The sequence below is a fragment of the Anomalospiza imberbis genome, chromosome 8 (assembly GCF_031753505.1).
Source record: "Anomalospiza imberbis isolate Cuckoo-Finch-1a 21T00152 chromosome 8, ASM3175350v1, whole genome shotgun sequence".
NCBI classification, from domain to species: Eukaryota; Metazoa; Chordata; class Aves; order Passeriformes; family Viduidae; genus Anomalospiza; species Anomalospiza imberbis.
In genome coordinates, this window is record NC_089688.1 from 22,766,693 (window position 1) to 22,786,232 (window position 19,540).

General features: G+C 49.9%; 3 protein-coding genes across 7 annotated transcripts in view; 2 read left to right on the forward strand and 1 right to left on the reverse strand.

The window, feature by feature from the left end:
- Positions 1 to 4,343, forward strand: part of MFSD13A (major facilitator superfamily domain containing 13A) — a 16,595-nt gene extending 12,252 nt beyond the window's left edge. For all 4 annotated transcript variants that reach the window (XM_068197924.1, XM_068197923.1, XM_068197925.1 and 1 more), the window contains one exon: positions 12 to 4,343. In XM_068197924.1, the coding sequence (XP_068054025.1) occupies positions 12 to 265 (254 nt within the window). In that variant the 3' untranslated portion in view covers positions 266 to 4,343. The remainder of the gene's footprint in view (positions 1 to 11) is intronic.
- Positions 2,417 to 17,268, reverse strand: ACTR1A (actin related protein 1A). The gene is made up of 11 exons (XM_068197930.1): positions 17,110 to 17,268; positions 11,447 to 11,511; positions 10,490 to 10,565; positions 9,625 to 9,750; positions 8,726 to 8,850; positions 8,205 to 8,421; positions 7,240 to 7,332; positions 6,337 to 6,511; positions 5,420 to 5,481; positions 5,002 to 5,042; positions 2,417 to 4,610 (listed from the first exon to the last, which is right to left on the reverse strand). The coding sequence occupies exons 1-11, from the start codon at positions 17,155 to 17,157 to the stop codon at positions 4,508 to 4,510; spliced, it is 1,131 nt and encodes a 376-aa protein (XP_068054031.1). The 5' UTR covers positions 17,158 to 17,268; the 3' UTR covers positions 2,417 to 4,507.
- Positions 17,269 to 19,118: 1,850 nt separating this feature from the next.
- SUFU (SUFU negative regulator of hedgehog signaling) overlaps positions 19,119 to 19,540 on the forward strand; it is a 90,242-nt gene continuing 89,820 nt past the window's right edge. Inside the window, exon 1 of one of the 2 annotated variants that reach the window (XM_068197927.1) lies at positions 19,119 to 19,420. In XM_068197927.1, coding sequence (XP_068054028.1) covers positions 19,245 to 19,420 — 176 coding nt within the window. In that variant the 5' untranslated portion in view covers positions 19,119 to 19,244. The remainder of the gene's footprint in view (positions 19,421 to 19,540) is intronic. The other variant, XM_068197928.1, reaches the window with a different exon arrangement.

Consider the following 19,540-nt stretch of genomic DNA (forward strand, 5'->3'; position numbering starts at 1 on the left):
TCTGACACCAGGATACGACATCTTCCAGCGCAACCCCCTGAACAACGTGGTGAGTGCCCAGCCAAAGCTGGAGTCTGCCGTGGCCTTGGAGCCAACTCTTCGCCAGGGCTGCTTTTACCTCCTCGTCTTTGTGCCCATCGCGTGCGCCCTGCTGCAGCTCCTCAGCTGGTCACAGTTCAGCCTGCATGGGAAGCGGCTGCAGGTGGTGAAGGCTCAGCGGCAGAGCCTGACACAAGGCCAAGCACCAGAGGTTAAAGCAATCTAAGGGTGCCTGAGCCCCCAGGATGCTACTGGTTCCAGGCTGGTGCTGGTGGGCAGGTGAAGGGCAGGGATGGTGGGCCGAGAGAGCCTGATGTTCATGGTTCAGCTGTGAAATGCTGTGATGCCAATGTTTGCTCATTCCAGGTAGTCATCACTGGGGAAGGCAGAGAGGTTCAGCATGTGAGGGGCCTGAGATAGATTGCTTGATCTCAGGAGCAAGAACATTTCCTCCCAGCCTGTCCCAGGGACCAGAGAGCTGCTCATTCCAGCAAAGAGGTGCTGGGTTGCAGGTGCTAGAAACAGACATATCCCCAATGCACTTCTCTGTGCTGGGCGTGGCTCTGAGGAGCCACAGCCTCTCCAGCTGAGCAGGAGGACACTGCACAGGGAGTCCTTCCTAACTAGAGCCTTTCACTCTCGTGGAGTGGTAGGCTTCTGAGGGACCAAGTGACCAAGGGAATGATTGCCAAACAGGAGCAGGGATGATAGGATCTTGAAGGCCTTTCCCAGTAACTGGTAGAACCCTCCCACTTGCAGTGCTGTGGTTCTTGGACCAAATCCCCTCTTAAGCATTTGTTATTCACAGGACAATATCCTGCACAGCCAGGATCTGCTGGGTGTGCTGTTTTATGCTGAGGTTCCCTTCTCTGTGGCCTTGTAGAGGGAGTTGTTGCTGGGTTTGAACTGAGTTCAGAGCCTTGAGCTGTATCATTTCACTGGGCATCCCACTGCATGTGTCTATCCCTCATTTCCTCTCCACAGCCCCTTCTACTCAGTGCTGTCACACAGCTGTACCATGAACCCCCTCCCATTCTGGGCAAGGTGAGGGAACCAGCCGCTAATCCGGCCGCTGGAAGTGCCTCCCTGCCCAGGGCAATCCCAGGTACCCCAGTGAGGCAGCCTGGTGCAGGAGAGCACAGCCTGGAGGAGACACCAGGTCTTGCTTTTGTGCCTTCGATTCCTCTTTGGAGCCTGTCTGACACAGTATTGGGCAGTCACAGGGCTGGGTTTTTACCCCTGTGGGGAGGGGCAGACATCTCAGCTCCTCTGTGCTTGAAACAGTACCCAAGTTAGATCATCTCACCTGCTGAGAGCAGGTCAGAGAGCGGCTGAGAGGTGCTGAGCCAGGGACCCAAGGAGAGCAGGTGCTTTGGTCTCCCTGGTTTTGGCTGAGAGCAGACGGACAGGTAATCACCAAAGGGGTCCCTGAGGCAAGGGAGTGACTCCTCAATCCCTGTGATGTGTTTGGGGGCAGACAGAAGGGATGTGCCAAATCCTGTGCCTGCCTGCTGCAGGAGGGGGCGTTTGGCAGGCAGTGTTTGAAGCTGTTGCATGTTGAGGGATGTTCTTTTTTTAGTGCCAGGTTCCCTCTGGGGTCTCAGCCCACCAGCCTGCCATCTTGCCTCAGGACATGGCTGCCTTCTGTCTTGGACCAAGACATTCCTGCCATGAGGCTGCTGTAGTTCTTACTGGTTCAATCATAAGTTATTTCTGCAACTTCTAACCAAGTTTGAGAATGATTCTCCATTTCAAAAATTAAAGATGATCTTTTTCTGAATTGCTTGATGATTTTATTCTAGCCAGTGGCTCTAGCCTGGCTGGGTGAATGTAGTGCTGTGGTGACACAGCTGTGGCTGGGTGGAGACAAGGGGACAGCTCCTTCTCCACAAAACTTGCACTGAGGCTTGGCTGTTTCTGTAGGGGGCAGAGGGGATCACCTGCTGCTTTGGAAGGGCCCAGAGTTAGGTCTGTCCTGTTCCTACACCAGTGGCTGCTGGGGACAAAATGGGACAGTAATAGCACTGGGCACTGTGCCACCTCCCCAGGGGCCACCCTGTGAGCCCAACTGTACTCACTGCTCTCTCTGCAACCACCTGGGCTGCACCAGTTCTTCTCATAACAGCACTGGCATCACCCTTGCCCTCTTCCAACCTTTCACCTGTCTGCAGTGACAGAAAACTCAGGGATAACACAAGTAAAGGAGAGTAGATGTGGACACCATGGCTGCAGCCCAGGAATCTCCTCCTACAAAAGCCAGACCAGGAATGCAATCCTGGACCAAAGATAGTGTCTCCTTGCAGTCTGCCCAGGCAAGAGAACACAAGTTACCTACTTAAAATTGCAAATGTGGGCAGAGGAGGCCAGAAGGCTTGAGTGTTGTATATGAATGACTTTATTTAAGTATGCTGGGCACCACCAGGCAACATGGTTTGGACAGTGTGCGAGGGAACAGGCAGACCAAACGAACGCTAGATTGGAGACAGCACCATCCTTCCCCAGTCACTGCAGGTTACAAAATGGAGCACTGCTGCTGCAAGGCCAGCGGAGGTGCTGGGGGGATGGAGAGCACTGCCTGGGGCACGCAGTAATGGAACGGAGAAGAATTTGCTGGAATTCCCCTCTGTGCTGCAGCAAACCAGCAAGAACAGAACCAGTTTCCCAGCAGAAGCCTGAGCATTGATGGCTCTTTTCTGATAGGTTCTTGCTTAAAAAACAGTCTGCTCCAGTGGGGTGAGGGGAACAAGCAGCCTGGCCTAAGCTGGGAGAGACCACCCTACCCACCTGCCTACAGCCTCTCCAAACCCATGGGTAAGCCCCAAGAAAGTGGTTCCTGCAGTGGCAACCGGCTGCTGCTTACATTCATCTCAGCTGGGGCAGTGCACTGGCCTTTCCCTCACCTCTGTGGCGATCCTCCAGCTCTTACCCATCTCTGCACCTGAGAGTGACCCCAAGGTGTGATGTGTGGCAATTAACAGAAAGGAGAGAAACTGGGAGGAACTGCCACCAAGCAACTCCAGCTCCATTGCTACTGCCATGTTCTGCAGAAAACTAATAGGGGAAAAAAAAAAGAGCACCAAATAATGCACAAGTAAAACAGGAAACAGTGGCATCCCCCAACACAAGCAGGTCTGCAGGCTGCCCAGGTCTGTTAGAGCAGTACAAGCAAAGCAGCCACCAGGTGAGCAGAAAGGCACTGCAGTGCAGTGGAACACAGCCAGCAGGACAGCTTCCTGTTCACACACATGCCGCTCACGCTGGCCTCCCGGCATGCTTTACTGTCCTCTCCCCTGGTGCATTCCCAGCGAGTCCCCGCGGAGCAGGGGCAGGGTGTGGTGCAGGGCTGGCCTTTCCGCTAAGCGTGGGTGCTGTGTGCAGTGCAAACATTGGGCAGCAGGCAGCTGGGCAACAGGTGTTCAAAGAAGACCCAAAGCATAATTCCCAGGTGCTGTGGTCAGTATTTGAGAGATCCTCAGACATTTCAATAAATAAAACAATTCTTACATTACAATGCACCTTCCCAATTATTATTTTGCCCCAGAATGGATAAAGTACACAAGAGTTATGCCTGGCTGTGAATACATGCTCCCTTTGCCCTGACATGGCAGGAAGGAGGGAAACAGCCTCGACTCTTACAAAGAACACGAGAAGTCAGCACTGTAAATCTTGGCAGGTTGAGGGGGAACACACAAGTGCCTTCACGCCCGTTCCGGGGTACTTGCTTCCAGAGGAGAAAAGGTATTTAAAACAAAGTACAAGAGAATAACCGTCTAGTACAATGATAGCTGATTAGATTTGCTTTGTTCTACTCCATGCAATACAAACTAAGTCCTATCGCCAACTTCTCCAGCTGTGGTGCAGACCCCACATCAGGCTAAGAAGTTACACACTCACACACACTCACACACCAAAACAGTGGGAGCAAATGGACTTAACTGTTGAGAATGTGCTTCTCTTAATAAAAAAATATATTAAAAACAACTTCAAAAACCTACTGATGGTGAAGACACCACTGAAGAAGGAAGTAGCTATGGGGCCTCAGCTATGTGTTTCCAGACAATCCAGGCATTGCAGTCAGGCTGACTAAAGCCTGCATGAGCAGTCTGCAGTGGTCAGCTCCCTTCTGGCTTGCCAGGCAGTTTCTATAAGCTGTTCCCTTTGTTTTTGCTTATTTGTTTTACAATGACAGATGTGACTGTGATATAGAAAATAAGGGACTGAAATGAAAAAGGAATGGGCCATTTTGGAGAAATTTAGATTGGTATTTTCTCCATTCCATTAAAAAAAAAAAACAAAACAAAAAAGAAGTTAGTAGTACTAATACAACCCTCCTGCTGCTGTCGTCTTTGCTCAGTGACATCGGGGCATGCTGGCGCACACACACACACACAGGCAGCTCTCAGACACTCGGACTCAGAAAAGCGAGTTTAAGTGAGTCTTCAGAGGAGACTGAGGACAGGTCCCAGGGCTAGAAGGTTTTTCGGTGGATGGCACGAGCTCCATCTTCTTCATATTCCTTTTTCGAAACCCACATTTTCTTAAAGGTGTCCAGAGAGGCCAGGATAGAGCCACTAGGGAGAGACAGGCATGTTACAGGTTAAAGGAAAATGCTGGGGGCACTCTCATAGTATCTCTGGCAGAGACGGGTTGTTTCTATTGTGACACTTCCCCATGACAGAAGGGTGCCTAGGGTCAGTTATCCACGACAGACACGCTCTCAGGACAGTCACTCCCTCTCCCACTATCCTCAAATGTGCCAGTGCTACAGAGCCTGGCACCACTTGTCCCCTCCCACACAACCTGGTGACTGCTGCTTCAAGAACACACCAAGCATTGCCCAGCTTAGCAACACAACCTCCCTGACACACGGCACCAGTTGGGATAACAACATGAGAGCTACTGGGCTGTGCCTCCCCAGCCCAATCCCACAGCAAAATGTGTTGCTGTGCAGCACATACATACCCAATCCATGTGGAATACAATCTCTCCTGAGGAGCTGATATCTGGAAGAAAAGAGAGAATCAGTCTGTACCTTCCCGAGCTCGTCTGCTCCTCCTAGCACACTGCCTACACTTCATTCCAGCTAACACCTGACAAACACAGATGTGGTCTCTCCCAACAGAAAGACACCTGGCAGTGCCCCAAAAGAGCCACTCTGGTCCAGAATCCTGCATAGGGGTCATGTCAGAGGAGCCACCTTCTCAGTGATGAAACCAAACTGATTTTCATCACAACAGCAAATGCTGTTGGGCATGTGAGTGTCTCAGGAAAAGAAATGTCTGATTTGAAGTAAATGGCAGCTGCAGTCTGAGCAAGGTTCTTTCAAGGTCACAGAACAACACACTTGGTAAGTGACAAACACAAAAGAGATGGCTCTTACCCTTATTTTGACGTCCTTCGGAGCTAGTTTCTTCACTTCGCTCAACAGCCTGTCACCAAAGCCTACACAAGACAGAAAATGTGTACTGTGAGCACCTCAGCAAAATCCCAAGTTCCATCCACTAACAATGTGGACATGGCCTATGCAGTCCTTCAAATAGCCCATTGCACATCATTCAGAGACTCCAAGCTGGGGAGGCACAGAACAGAGACAATGACACAACAGGATTTTGTCTCACTAAGAGCTCAAACACCGGCACAATGGGCTCTACTCCTCAGCAGCAACCCAAGTCAAGCAAACAAGGTTTTCAGCTAGGACCTCCTTCTTCCCTAGGCATTCCTCCTGTGTCCAGCCTATTTGTACAGAGGGTTGAATGGGAAGACCAGGATCTATTTGGAGCTGTCAACCAGTGGATAACAGACTGATGGGTTCTGGCAGAGGGTATCTTTAGGTCAGTGAGTACCAACTGAGCCCTGAGGGGATGGGTTGAAAGCTTTCTGCTCACACATAGCTGACACTCATGCAGGACTAGGACCATTGAACTCTCACGTATCAGAGACCTCAAGAAACCTTAGAAGATGGAAGAGTCCTTTTTGGTATCTAGTCTCAGATATTGTGAGCTACAGCAGCAGAAATGAACACAGCTATTCAGTCCTTCCACAGGCATTGATTGGAGGAAAACAGTAAAAGCCCTCCAAGCCCAGAAAGTGATGTACGAAGGCAGGTGTCCTGCATACCCAGCAGGATATGACGAAGACTCAGAACATTAGGAAGTAAACGCCCTGATAGAGCAGAATTTACACAGCCCTCACCCCAAAGGACAAACTGGGTGATCTGGGTTATCTTCCCAGTTTCACGTGAGAAAGAAGCAAGAGATCAGGTATGTCATAGCACACTGAAAGAGAAGAGGCAGGAACCTTTGAAAAGTGTGGAGCCTCCAGACAGCACGATGTTGGAGAACAGTGTTCGCCTCAGATCCATGTCTGACTTTTGAATGGCAAAAACGAGCACTTCATGAAGTCCTTCACATTCCTCCCCTATCAGGTCCGGCCGGAACAGGAGCTCTGGGGCTCGGAAACGGGCAGGGCCAATCTGCAAGAGCAGAAGTTAGGACAGAGGGAAGAAAAGAGAACAGTGTAGCTTTGTTCACTACCTACAGATGGGCCTGCCTTTCTGAGGTGAAGCTTCAGAGTAATGACGCTTCCTGGACATTCATGCTGCGTCACTAGATCCCAAGTGAATGCCACTTTGGACTACAACTCCTACAAAGGACACCATTTCCAATTTGCAGATGAAAGAGATGAAGAAACTTGCTCAGTCCCATACAGCAGGTCTGGCATAAAGGGAGCAAATCCAGCCCTGGTTCTGGAGGTAAAACCTGTATTTCCTCTCTTTCTACCATTCTATAGTGGGCTCAGTCTTCTAAGGAGTATTCCTAATTCTTCAAATCAACTGTTAATACACAGGAGACAATTCTAGGCAGGACAAAAGGCACATATAAAATCACTGATGGATTTAGTGAGCTGACACCTACCCACACTCCATACATGATCTTCATAAAGTTTGTTAGATCAGAGCCTGCTCTCAAACAGCTCTGAGTCCCCACTGTCATGCTGCACCTTACCCAGGACTTCTAGCAGAAGTTGTGAGGTTTCTAGTAAAGTTTTTTTTCCTTAAAAAATTCTAGTGCCCACTCAACAGCCAAGGATGAGTTATGGTCTTTTAAAATTATCCTCTCCCACCTAACACCGCATGTAATTTCCCATCACTGGGGAGCTTTTTGGGAAACCCTGTACCTCACAAGAATGGTCCTTACAAACCTCAATAGTGCTTCCATCTGGCAGGTAGTACTGAGCCTTCTCAGTCTCCAGAGTCTCATCCTTCTGGGGGTTTATTGACAGGTAGCAGGCACGCTGGAGAGGAAACAGAGTCAGAGACACATAAACCCAAATGCCTCTGATAAAATGTTTTTCTCACTAGCAATCAAAATCCACATATCCCTTTGGAGAGACTAATTTCAACAGTATTGTTGAGAAAAGACCTTTAAGGCTAACAGCATGTAAACTACCTTGCAATATCCCACTTGTGATCCCTAGCTGCCATGGATTTTACTCCATGAAGGGAAACAAACCCTACTGAAAATTATCATCAGACTCTGAAAAACTGCAGCACAGGTAAATGCCGAACCACCAGCCCATCTTCATCTCCATGTTAACAGTCTCTTAACAGGGATTAATTTGATTTTAACTATAACTCTCTCAGAATATGGGACAGCTGAGGTTGCAAATGACCTCTGGAGGTCATCTTGTCCACGCAGGGTCCCCTAAAGTAGGCTGTCCAGGACCACGTCCAGATGATATTACCAAGGATGGAGACTCTACAACCCTCTAGACAAACTCTGCCAGCACTTGGTCACCCTCACGCTAAAGAAAGTTTATGCTCAGACAGAATCTCCCGTGCTTCAGTTAGTGCATCTTGTCCTGTCACTGGACATCACTGAAATGAGTCTGGCTCTGTTTTCTCTGCACCCTCCCTTCAGACATTTATATACATCAATAAGACTCTCCCCAAACATATTTTGTGGCTCAACAGTCCAAGCTCTCCCTGCCTTTCCACATATAAGAGTCCTTTAATCATCTTAGTGGCCCTGGACTCCCTCACGTAGATAATGGATTTAGGTGCAGAGCTAGGTAGCCTGGAACTTCCCACCAGATTTCACGAGCCACAGCTTCCCTTGACAAGAAATTCCCTCTTGGACAAACACAGAAACAAGGCAGGGCATCACCTCCTTGATGGTCTTGACAATCTCAAACTCAGAGGTTGTGTGGAAGTCATAGCCTTCCTTCCGGAGATAGAGACGCAGGAAGCGGGAGACATCCCGGCCAGCGATGTCAATCCGCATGATGGAGTGAGGCATGGCAAAGCCTTCATAGATGGGAACCGCGTGGGTGACACCATCCCCAGAGTCCAGCACCACTCCTGTGGTCCTGCCGGTCGCATAGCTGCCGAAGGGACAAAGGCTCAAGTCAGAACAAGCAATTCAAAGTGAGCCCAGGCAAAAAGCACATCCACGCTCAACTCAGGAAGCAAAGATTTCACGTAAACCGGGCCTAAAAAACTCTCAAAATGCAACCTCTGTTTGCAGATCAGCAAACTTCCTGTAAACTCTTTATTACACAAATTGAGTTTCAGTTCTTGCATGAAAAGGGAGGGGAAGACATCAGTGAAGTCCCCCACAGGTTTTTTTGTAGAATGGATTTTATGGCAACATTCCACAAACACGAATCAAAGACGAAAGACACTTACAGGCTAAGTACAGCTTGCATGGAGATGAACAGTGCTGGCACATTGAAGGTCTCAAAAAACACCTCAGCAGCACGCTCTCTGTTCTTGCGCGGGTTTAGGGGTGCTTCTGTCAGCAGCACGGGATGCTGGGAAAGAGAAGAAGGAGCTGTGCTGCAGTAACCAGGAGGCAGTCGGGGTGTGTTCCTAAACATTTCTAAATATTTATTCACTTTAGGAGCCACTGGTGCAAGAGGGCAGGTACAAAGGAGTAATTTCAGCTGAGCTGCATTAGACTGAATAATCTCGATTAGATTGGAAGACCAGCAGGGTTCTGGTCTAGTTATGAAGAAGTGTTAGGAAATGTACTCTGTAACTCTGACCCATGAAGAACAAGTAGGATGACTTGCAGTGACAAAAAATCAGCCAGATTAGCCAAAATAAACACCCTAAGAAAGGGTGAAGGCATATGGTCTTAGCACAGGCAGACAGAAATATTCCTACTCCACAATTTAGATTGCTCTCAGACATTTAATAACTTTTTGGTCCAATCCTTCCAGACCACAGGACTGTGGTTTTCTCCTTCCTCACTTCAAATCATGTCACTGCTGAGTGGATATGCCTGATGTGCTGGCAGAACAGGAAAAGTCAGAAACACTTGGCCTAGAGTGGAATCATTAGAGAGTGTGAATAGCAAATGTGAAAGGCAGATTTTCAGTTAGACCATCAGATCTGGAGAAGAATTCTGCTTGGACACTTCTAGTGCAGTATCTCCTGAGAGGTGAAAGAACCCAATTTAGCAACAGACACACATTCAGAATGAAGGCCAAAGGAAAAGTCCCAAATCTTTCTAAGTTCCAAGGCTCCTGGTGTTACACACGCACTGAATGATGCCTGTGCCATTACACAATGTGGTCTCTCACCTCTTCTGAGAAAGTCTGGAGCTGGTCTTTAGAATACACGTACTGCCAGATGCGCTCCATGTCATTCCAGTCCTTCACTATGCCATGCTCCATCGGGTATCGGATTGCAAGAAGACCTCTGTGCTCCTGAGCAAACAGGAAAAACAAGAGCATTCCAACAATCACACTTCTGAGCACTGTGACTGTGACTTACTGTCAGACTCACATTCAGTTTTGATTCCACTAAAAGATAACTTATCTCTAGCACACAGGGCAAAACCTGAACATTCATCATAAACATCTCTCCCTGAGAAGCCAAGATTAGACAAGGCCTTTTCATACCAAGTAGGAATGTCTACCTACGTCTGACATTTGCAGAGCATATTCCATCGTAACACTTTTCAAGTCAACACACAGACACCTATCATATGGTATCTTTGTAATACCAGCTCAGCCATGATATAAAACACAATAGGATGTTACTGGGGAATGCAGTTTGAAGGGCTCACAAGAAATGTGACCGTGGAGAGAAGCTTCCTGTCCACAGCAGGGAGATATACAGCAATTGAGTAGGGTTCATTTCTAAAGTTCCCAGTCAAAAGTATGTAACCATATAGAGCTAGAAGTAGCCTAAAAAGAAAAGAAAGATATCAAAGGCCTTGGGAACTAGGTCTGTGGTCAGCAGATTGGCACAAGAATTTCATTAAGCTTTGTCGCCCTGATTTCAAAGCTTCACACTCCATCTTGGACACACATGCAAGTGACAATCTGTTCTACTCTTCAGACTTACACAGTACCAAAGAACCACAGCCCAGCTGCCACCCCCCCCCCCCTTACAGCAGCACACTGAGATATATGGACAAGTGCAGTGTACAGGTGTTCTTACCTCTGCCTTTGGACCAATGAAAATGTCCCCTTCTAAAGCACCAGCCATAACGCGAACGTGCTTTGGTCTGCCCACACTAGAATAGAGACAACAGAGTAAATGCTTCTACAAAGAGCTCAGATGCATCCAAGAATTGCACACTTTGTGTTTCTCTCTATCCCAACCAGAACTTTCTCTGTGGGTGAGTCTGGGGGCGCTACTAGGTACAGACAGATCCAGGTTTGCTCTGAGCTAATCTCAGGTATCAGAGGTGTAGACAGTTTGTAGATTATAGGCAGTTCTGAACTGGCTGGACATAAACCAGCTGAGTCTGGCCGTATTTTCACTGATTATTCAGGACTCACCTGTTTCAGCAGTGCCTGGGATGAACATGGCTAGACTGAGCAATCGTCTGAGGTGATGGATACACATGTGCTGCCTGATCTAAGACAGACTTCTCAGATTAGACATTTGTGTCCCATACCCCACCATGCCATACAGAACATATTGCTCAGAACACAAAACCACTCACTAAAACCCCACCACACTGAAAATAAAAGCCAGTGACTATTCAGAGTTCCTGTTCCAGCAGTCTTCATCCTGGCAAAGCTCTTAGAAAACTTACAAAAAAGTCTGGCAGGAATCAAGACATCATACCACACACTGAAAAAATACAGAGATCTTCACACTTCTTATCCCAAATTTTACTTTTTCCAGGTCCATGTGCAAATGAAAGGATCCTACAGCTTTGGTTGTGTGTAGAGCCTGACAAAGTGATGTCATCTTTTACAATGTGTATGTGTCTCCAAAAATTTCAAGATATTTAACAGCGGAGCTCTCACCTCCCTGATGCTTCTTAGCAGCAGGCAGAAAAGAGTAACTCTTTTTCCATTCATAAAACTGGGTAATTCTCCCCTCTACATATCAAAGAATTGGTACACAGTATTAAGAAATTACCAAGACCAGCAGAATACTTACTAGTTAGGAAAGCAGTATTTTGGTATTTGATCGCCCGCAAAACCTGCTTTAATCACACCCGAGCCCTGTGGAAGCAACAGACAAATACATGAGTTTATCACTCATTCCATCATCTTCACAAGTTTTAGAGGAGCAGCAAAGTACATCAGGACTGCCAGATCCTCTCCTTTCTACTAGGAATAAAGCTGCCCAGAGACTGACTCTCCAGGCTGCTTGGGGATGGGAAGTGCCAGCTTGGCTGTTGGAGGGGGTGACTGGCACACTCTCTGGCAGTGACACATCTCACAGGGCACAACCATCCCATGCACCCTGGTACTGCTCTGCACACATCCAAACAAACACTGTCCTGTACAGACGAGTATTTTTCTGGCCAGGGTTACTGTGGGGGGTGCAAGAGGCTAAATCCATGCTCCACAGGTGTCTATTGATATTAGATAACCTTTGAGGGGAAGAGAACACTCCAGAAAGCCCAGCAATAGCAACAGAAATCTGCCAGCTTCAGGAGACACTGGAAGAGTGAAGGCTACAGGCCTCTCAGAAGGAGATTTGGAAAGGATGGAGGGAGGGCAGATAAAGTCAGAGAAGGAAGTAGCAAAGAATTGTGAGAAACAGACTGGAGAAGAAACTGGGGAAAAGATTATCAGATGGGGGATGAACTAGCTAAGGCTAAGAGGCACAAGTGTGGTCAGAAAAGACACTGGAAAGCAACCCAGACTGTTGGGACAGTTGGGAAATGACAAAGGTGCCAGTTACACTGCAAGGGGTAAGGCTGGGGGCAGGAAGCACAGCTGAAGGGATAGAGCTTGTTCAGAAGAGCCACAGAAGAGATGAGAGATGGCAGTCAGGAAGGCACAGGTCCAAAGAGCCTTCTGCAACATTCAAAGCATCAAACACAGAGCGGGTAAAACCGGCCACAGCAAGGCCCTGGCAGGGAGTCGGTGCCGGGCATCTGGCCCCACAGCTCATTCCCGGTCCGGAAGCATCCTGGGAACACCATCATCAACTTGGATCTGTGCTGACTCCTTCCCCTCCTCCATTTCCTCTCCCTGCACAAGGGAATGACATCTTGAAACAATGAGCAGCTTGCAGGAACACCCAAGTTTTGCTAAGGAGCAGATTTTCACAGAATCTCCTCAGATAAGCCGTTTCACTGGTAAGCCCAGACTACCATGGGCGCAAGCTCTTCTGCAGAAAGAGGAGCAGTTCTGCTTAGCCCCATGGTGGGAGCAAAGTGTGTGTGAGCTTGCACTGAAAGCTGTGACCTGTGAAGTGTCTGTTCCCTCTCAACGGCTCTGCAGTAGGAATGCTCTGGTTTGGAGGCCAAAAACTTATTTTGGCTACCCCACCGCATTTTAAAATGAGTAGCAACACAGCTCCTCCATAGCTTTCCACTTCTCACCACCTCTGCATGGGTCAGCATCACCACTTTTGCTTCGAGGCTGGGGCCAGATGAGTTGCTCAGGGCTGTGACAGGCAAGCCCTGGCTGCAGTGGTTTCCAATGCTGCCTTCCCAGTGCCAGAGGTTACCAGCCAGAGCAGGCTCAGCAGAAAGGAATGTGGGGTGGCCCCAGCCTCTCCCATTCACAGTCCAGTGTTCTACTGCCAAGCTACTTCCACCAGCAGTTTCAGCAGGGATGTCAGGCTCTGCACAGGGTATGTGCACTCTGCCACCAGAGCCAGGATACTCCGGCCTCTAAACCACCAGAGTCAGATTTGCCAGGACACATCTGTAAGAGGGAAGTGTCAGGAATACTCTGCAAACCAGACATAGCTATTTATAAAGCATATGAAAGGCAGATTGCTTGAATCCTTGTCTCCTGATAAACACCTGCAGCCAGGCTGGCTCCAGGAGCACACCCAAGCTGCCAGCTGGGCAGGACTAACTACTTCCTTTCCACTCAAGGGACTCGGGTCCAGTTGCATCCCAAGGTCTGCACTAACTGATATCAGTGTGACAAAGTGGTGGGTGAAGTGTTAAAAAGACTTCCCTTCAGACAGACTCTCTTCTGGCTATTCCCTTCAAAGTGAAACAAGGAACAAACCAAAACCACTATTCTGATTTTTCTTATCACAGCTTATAAACAACTCTCTACCTGGGAAAGAATACCATCCTGTGGCAAGTCTTGCAGAAAAAGAACTGAATGAAATGCAATAACATAATGTAACTACATTAGAACATTGCACTTAGTGAATATTTTGTTCAGGATAACGAGTGATCTTGTTGCTAGCACATTCTGCTGTGGGGAACTGGTTTCAGGAGAACAATGATGCTCCTATTTTAACTTAGGGATTAAAACTTCCTTGTGTCAGGCCAAAAATTGTCCAGTGTATCCTGGTGAGATTCCCAGCAAGTTATGTATTTTAAGATTTACATACTGAAGTTCAAAGTTAACCAAATGCGTTGGGAGTTCAGAACTTCAGCTTGGAGTCAAAGACAAATGACTGCTTTGAATGTGCCAGTGGGATGGGGCTTCAACACAGTTGTGCTTCCAAGTGCCTGGGAATAAACCAAGAACAGCTGTTTGATATCACTGCACTACAAAGACCTGACTGCGCCTTCTGACCTATTCAATTTTTCTTGAAAATATTTTACTTCTTTGAAGATATGTGCACACTGAGTAAATATGTTTATTATAGACCAGTTTGAGATTCCTATGCAATGAGAGGAAAATATTTACATTTTGAAATAAGTCTGATTCAAAAGGTTTAAAGACCTGTTTTTTCATCTTTGTTTCAAATAAGCAAAACCACATGCATCTTCTCTTCTGTTACAAACTCTGATTTATTAAAACTTAAAAAGAATTGAAAAATTTATATACTTCCACCAGTAACTATCCTGGCTGGGTTTTCATTCCATTTTATCTGGCAGTGGTTTATTTTTTTTATTTAATCTGAGCAAAAGAATAAAAGAAGAAAAGCTACATGTAAAATGTAAAGGTCAAGGAAGATAAATTCATTAAAAATTCTTGTGAGTGTCTTGAAGTAACTGAACATACCTCATCTACTATCTCTGTAGCCAGTTGGTTATGGATTCATTCATCTTGATGCATTTTGGACTCAAATTTAAATGGAAATTGCCAATCAATCTTCCATGTAGCACTTTTTATGGAGAGTGCACATTTCACATTGTTGTAAAACTGTTTTATTTTATACAGAAATTATAAGATCGAGAACAAACCAAAGACACAACAGCTCTTGATGACAGCTTAGCTGCATAAAATGCCACCACTTATAGTACAAGGCAAACAAGAGATAATTCCATGTTCCATGGAGGTCAAGGAATTTGCACTGACTTAGGCCATAGCTGGACTACTGACATGTGCATTATGTTCAGCAGGGCTCCCAGACCATTCAGAGAGACCTTGTTGGACTGCAGATGGGAATACAACTCTTAAAAATTAGACAATGGAGAGTATAAAGTTGTGCTGAAGTACAGCTCCAACCTCCCACTGTACATTACAAAGCTCTCCCTGCTGAAAGCATACAGCTAAGAGCAATTTGTGGTAAGAGGAAAAAACCTCCCTGTTAATTTTTTAGTTACAGAGCTTCATGTCCTTTTGGAACACACTGAGATTCTAGAGCAGGGCTGGGACTGGAGGGGTCTGGCTCTCACCAGATCAGTACCTCACTTCCCCCTTCCAACACAGAGGCACACATGAGACAGGATAACATTCAGCCTTCAAAAGTGCCTGCAGTTCTCTGCAGAAAAGCAGTAATGGAACAGCAGTGGGAAGAGAGGTACCTGCTCTGTGCAGCTCCACTTCCCATCCTGCCTGAACTCCAAAGAGTAGCAAAAATGCAGTGTCACCACGAGTCTCCTTGGCCCACAGCCTGCCAGCATTCCAGGCAGATGCTACAACTGCACAACTGCTCCATTCTCCTTCTTGTACAGGGAGGGGAAGGGGGGAAGCTTGTTTATTGAAGAGGCAAGAACAAGAATTAGCTTTTATAAGACCAGCTGATAAAATGAAAAAAGACACAGAATCAGCTGCTGGCACATGAGCCCTTCTTCAGGTCTGAGGCAGAGGCAGCAATCATTGCACTAAATAACAAAAGGACATGCTGAAATTAAATATATGCTGCTACTACACTAATAGCTCAACAAAGTGATCCTCACAGCTCTAGAGCACCTAGAGATAACTTTAATGTTTAGCTGATCACTCAACAACGCAGCAGGATCAGCGCTGATAAGAGCATTCCTAAAAACAATCAACCAAATGCATTTTTTAACATCTTCAATAAAGAAGATACATGTTTTTCTCAACATACTCAATTTCACTGCTTACTCTCATTTTCTATTAGATACTTTCCTTCCATGTCTAACCCAAATCCTTCTGCTGTAAGATTCTAGGGAAATAAAGCCAAAACTGTATCAGAGAGCTCAAGCTCTAGAGAGGAATTTGGGATCCACAGTAAAGAAAGAGTCAGAAGAATAATCACCTTTATCTGAGAAGACCCAAAATCATTCACCTTATGGAGAGTTAAAGCAATAGACTGACAAGTGCCAGGGCAGGAAACCCAATTCATATGGCAAAAAAATTCAGGAAAAATTAAGCTTGTGGAAGAAGGATGGAGCACAGCACTGACCCTTCAGAACAACAGAATCTCAATCACTGGCGATAGAGGTCAGAAGGGAGGAGCATGGGTTTGTGACTCAGTACACTGAAGGAGGCTCCATCCAAGACATGCCCTCCCATTCCTTCCTGGATAGTCCTTCCTCCTGGGAGGGCAGCATGGCTGGGGCTAATCAGAACTGGACCCAGAAGTACCTCAAAGAGGCACAAAATCACTGTCATTCGTCTCCTGCAGAGCTATTACATACACAGACCGAAGGTCTGCTTTGTGCTAATGAGCACCATCAGCACATTGGAGCAGCCTTCGGCAACACCACACCACGCTGATGCAACCCTGGGCACAGATCCTTCAGCAGTGGCATTCCCTTGCTGTGGTCGGCACTGCCTTGTTGTGACCACTGTGCTGGATGCACTGGAGGAGGGGGAGTACATGAGGTCACGGCTTCTCTCTCGCTGGGCCGGCGAGGGGTGCCTGGCTGGAGAGCATCATGTCCTGCATGGGGCCAGGGAAGTGCCAGCACCCCCAGAGCTTGCTGGGGGTCCAACCACAGCCTGCCGGGAGCTCGCAGGAACCCTGGCCAAGCCTGCCCCACAGCATGCCGGGAGTGCGGCCGCGGCCTGGCCCAGCACCCCCATTGTCCCCCCGGCACAAAGACGGCTGGGGCGGGGCCGGGGAAGCCCCGCCTGACTGACAGCGCCGGCTGCCAATGAGCGCCGGTGCTCTGCCGGCAGTCCCGCCCCGCTCGGGCAGGTACCAGCGCGCTACCCCGCTGACTGACAGCTGTCTCGGCCAATGGGGGCGCGCCGCCCCTCCCAACCAGAGGCAGCTCAGCGGCGGCGGGGGCTGCGCCCCCCAGCGCGGGGCAGCGGCCCCGCTGCGGGTGACTGCCAGTCGCCCCAGCCAATCGCGCCTCGCCGAGGCGCAGCGGCCCCGCCCCCCAGGACGCCGTATGGCGCCGTGCGAGGGCCGGAGGCGGCGGCCGAGCCGGCCGAGGTGGGGGGGTGGCGGCGGGCGGGGCGCGGCCGCCCCGATGACAAAGGGATTGCGGGCCCTCCCCGCTCCCGGGACGCGCGGCCGCCCGCACTCACGTTGTCTATCACGACGGGCTGGTTCGCTATCACATCGTAGGACTCCATGGCGAGGACCCGCCGCAGCCGCCCGTGAGGGAGCAACAGCCCAGCCCTCGGCGGCGCATGCGCGGAGCGGCGACGCGGCGCCGCCTGGGCGATGTATTCCTGCCGCCGCGGCGCCTGCCGGGAGCTATAGTCCGACGCTGCGCAGAGTCAAGCGGGGAGGCACGCCTGGAGCGGGGCACGCCGGGAGCCGTAGGCCGGCGCCGGGAGCGAGGCATGCCGGGAGCCGTAGGCCGGCGCCGGTTGCGGGGCATGCCGGGAGTCGTAGGCCGGCGCCGGGAGCGAGGCATGCCGGGAGCCGTAGGCCGGCGCCGTTGCGGGGCGTGCCGGGAGGCGGAGTGCGGAAAAAGGGAATCCTGGGGACACATCCACGGCCGAGAAAAGGGTGAATGTTGCGGTCCAGGAGACAGCTGGGTGCTTCCGCCAAAAACGCAGCATCGCAACTGTCTGGCTTACGCTTAATGGATTTCCCCCTGCTTAAATTTTTCTAATAGGAAAGGAGAAAAAAGGTGATCCCATCAACTTCTGTAGAGGGGATCTATGACTAAGGAAAGCGTTTTATTGCCCAATAACTTCATGCGATCATCTTTACGAACTACTGCTCATAACGCATCTGTTCCCTCCATGAAATACCAGTTTTTCTCCATTTTTGAGGAACGAGAACCACAAAAGATGTGTCAGTATAAAGAATGCAGATCATGCACGCTTCAGTATTGAACAATGAACACACTGTTATTTTCCATTGAATAAGTATTCCAAAAGCACTTGGAATAATCGATGACTGAAACTCTGGGTCTTGAAACTAATTAAAATGGATTTCCATGCCAGTGAGCACACCTGAAGGCTTGACTCACCTGGCTTGCCCCACATCTCTCCTGCAGACATGGATTTTTCTCTGTAGTTCCTGCCTTTAGCTCCAGTAGATAAGTTTCATCCCAGATGTTTATCTTTAGCAACCTTCCCCATTCACCTAGTCTAAAAGAGGGAGTTTCTGTACAACGGGATTGAGGGGGTTCCATTAAGGCCAGTGTTGTATCACTTCAGTGAATGCCAGGAGCCAACACAGCCTTTCCTACATACTCTGCTCCGTTCACCTTCTCAGCTGACTGCAGCTGACTACTCGGGCAGATGTCACAAAAAGTAGTATCATGGTAACAGGACAAGTGAAATATTTTTCACAGTGGGAAGTGAGGACACCAGCTGCTCACCTCCTCTGTCAGGGGATTGTCATTTGGCTGTCAGCTTGTCAGCTTCTTGACCATGTGTGTTCTCCCAAATGGTGTCGTGAATGTTTTTAGAATAAACTCTCACCTATTTAAGTGAGAAATGCGAGCATGGCGCCCACCTGGTCCGCTGAGCACTCTACAGCTCATTTTTTTCTATTTGCTGATTAACAAGCAGGACCCTGCTCTAGCAAAGGTGTGTAGGACTACTGCACACACAGCATCCACATGCACATGCCCGGCTTTGCACGTCCACAGTTGTACTGCAGCTCAGGAATGGGCCAGATCGTCAGTGTGCGATCAGAGAGCCCCAAACTTCCCCTATTGGCAGCTTCCAGCTGCCTCCGAGGGCCCTGCAGACACAGAGAACGCACGGGGAGAGTGCAGGTGCCCCGAGCATCGGAGGAGGCGCAAAGGCAGCAGCAGCAGGCCCCGCCGAGCCCCGGCCCGGCCGCGGGACCCCGCTGCCCCCGGGACCCGCTCCGCGTTCCCGCCACGGCCTCGCGCGGCCATCGCCCCGCCCACCGCGGCGCCCCGCGCTGCCGCTAGGGGGCGCGCCCGAGACGCGGCGAGGGGCGGGGGCAGAGGCGCGGCCGCCCTCCGGGCCGCGAGCTCCCATTGGTCAGGCCGTCCTGTCACTCACGCCGCCCTCGCGGCGTGGCCCCACCCCCTCCGCGCGGAGCCCCGCGCGGCGCCGCCATTGGCGGAGCTGCGCTGTCACTCACGCGGCCCGGAGGTAGGCCCCGCCCCTCCTCCGCGGCCCCACGCAGCCGCTTGGGCCGGGCCGGGCCGGGCCGGGAGCGCCTGGCGGGAGCGGTGCGGGTTCGGCACCAGCTGCGACGGGCCGGGACCAGCCGCCTCCGGGACATGGAGGGCGTGCGGCCGGGCGGGGGGCCCCCCGCGGGCGGGCCGGGGTCCGGCTCGGGGTCCGGGTCCTTCCCGTCGCTGTTCCCGCCGGGGCTGCACGGTATCTACGGCGAGTGCCGCCGCCTCTATCCCGACCAGCCCAACCCGCTCCAGGTCACCGCTATCCTCAAGTACTGGTGAGGCGGCCTGGATGGGGCCGGGGTCTTGCGTGGAGCCGGGGGGAGCCGTGGGGAGCCGTGGGGAGCCGTGGGGCCGGCGCCTCGTGTGGGATAGGAGAGGGTTTGGGGAGAGCAGTG

Coding starts and splice junctions, on each gene's coding strand:
- ACTR1A (XM_068197930.1), bottom strand. CDS start 17,157: ATGGAGTCCTACGATGTGATAGCGAACCAGCCCGTCGTGATAGACAAC. Junction 10,566..11,446: donor AAATACTGCTTTCCTAACTA/GTAAGTATTCTG, acceptor TCTCTATTCTAG/TGTGGGCAGACCAAAGCACG. Junction 9,751..10,489: donor TCATTGGTCCAAAGGCAGAG/GTAAGAACACCT, acceptor CTGTTTGCTCAG/GAGCACAGAGGTCTTCTTGC.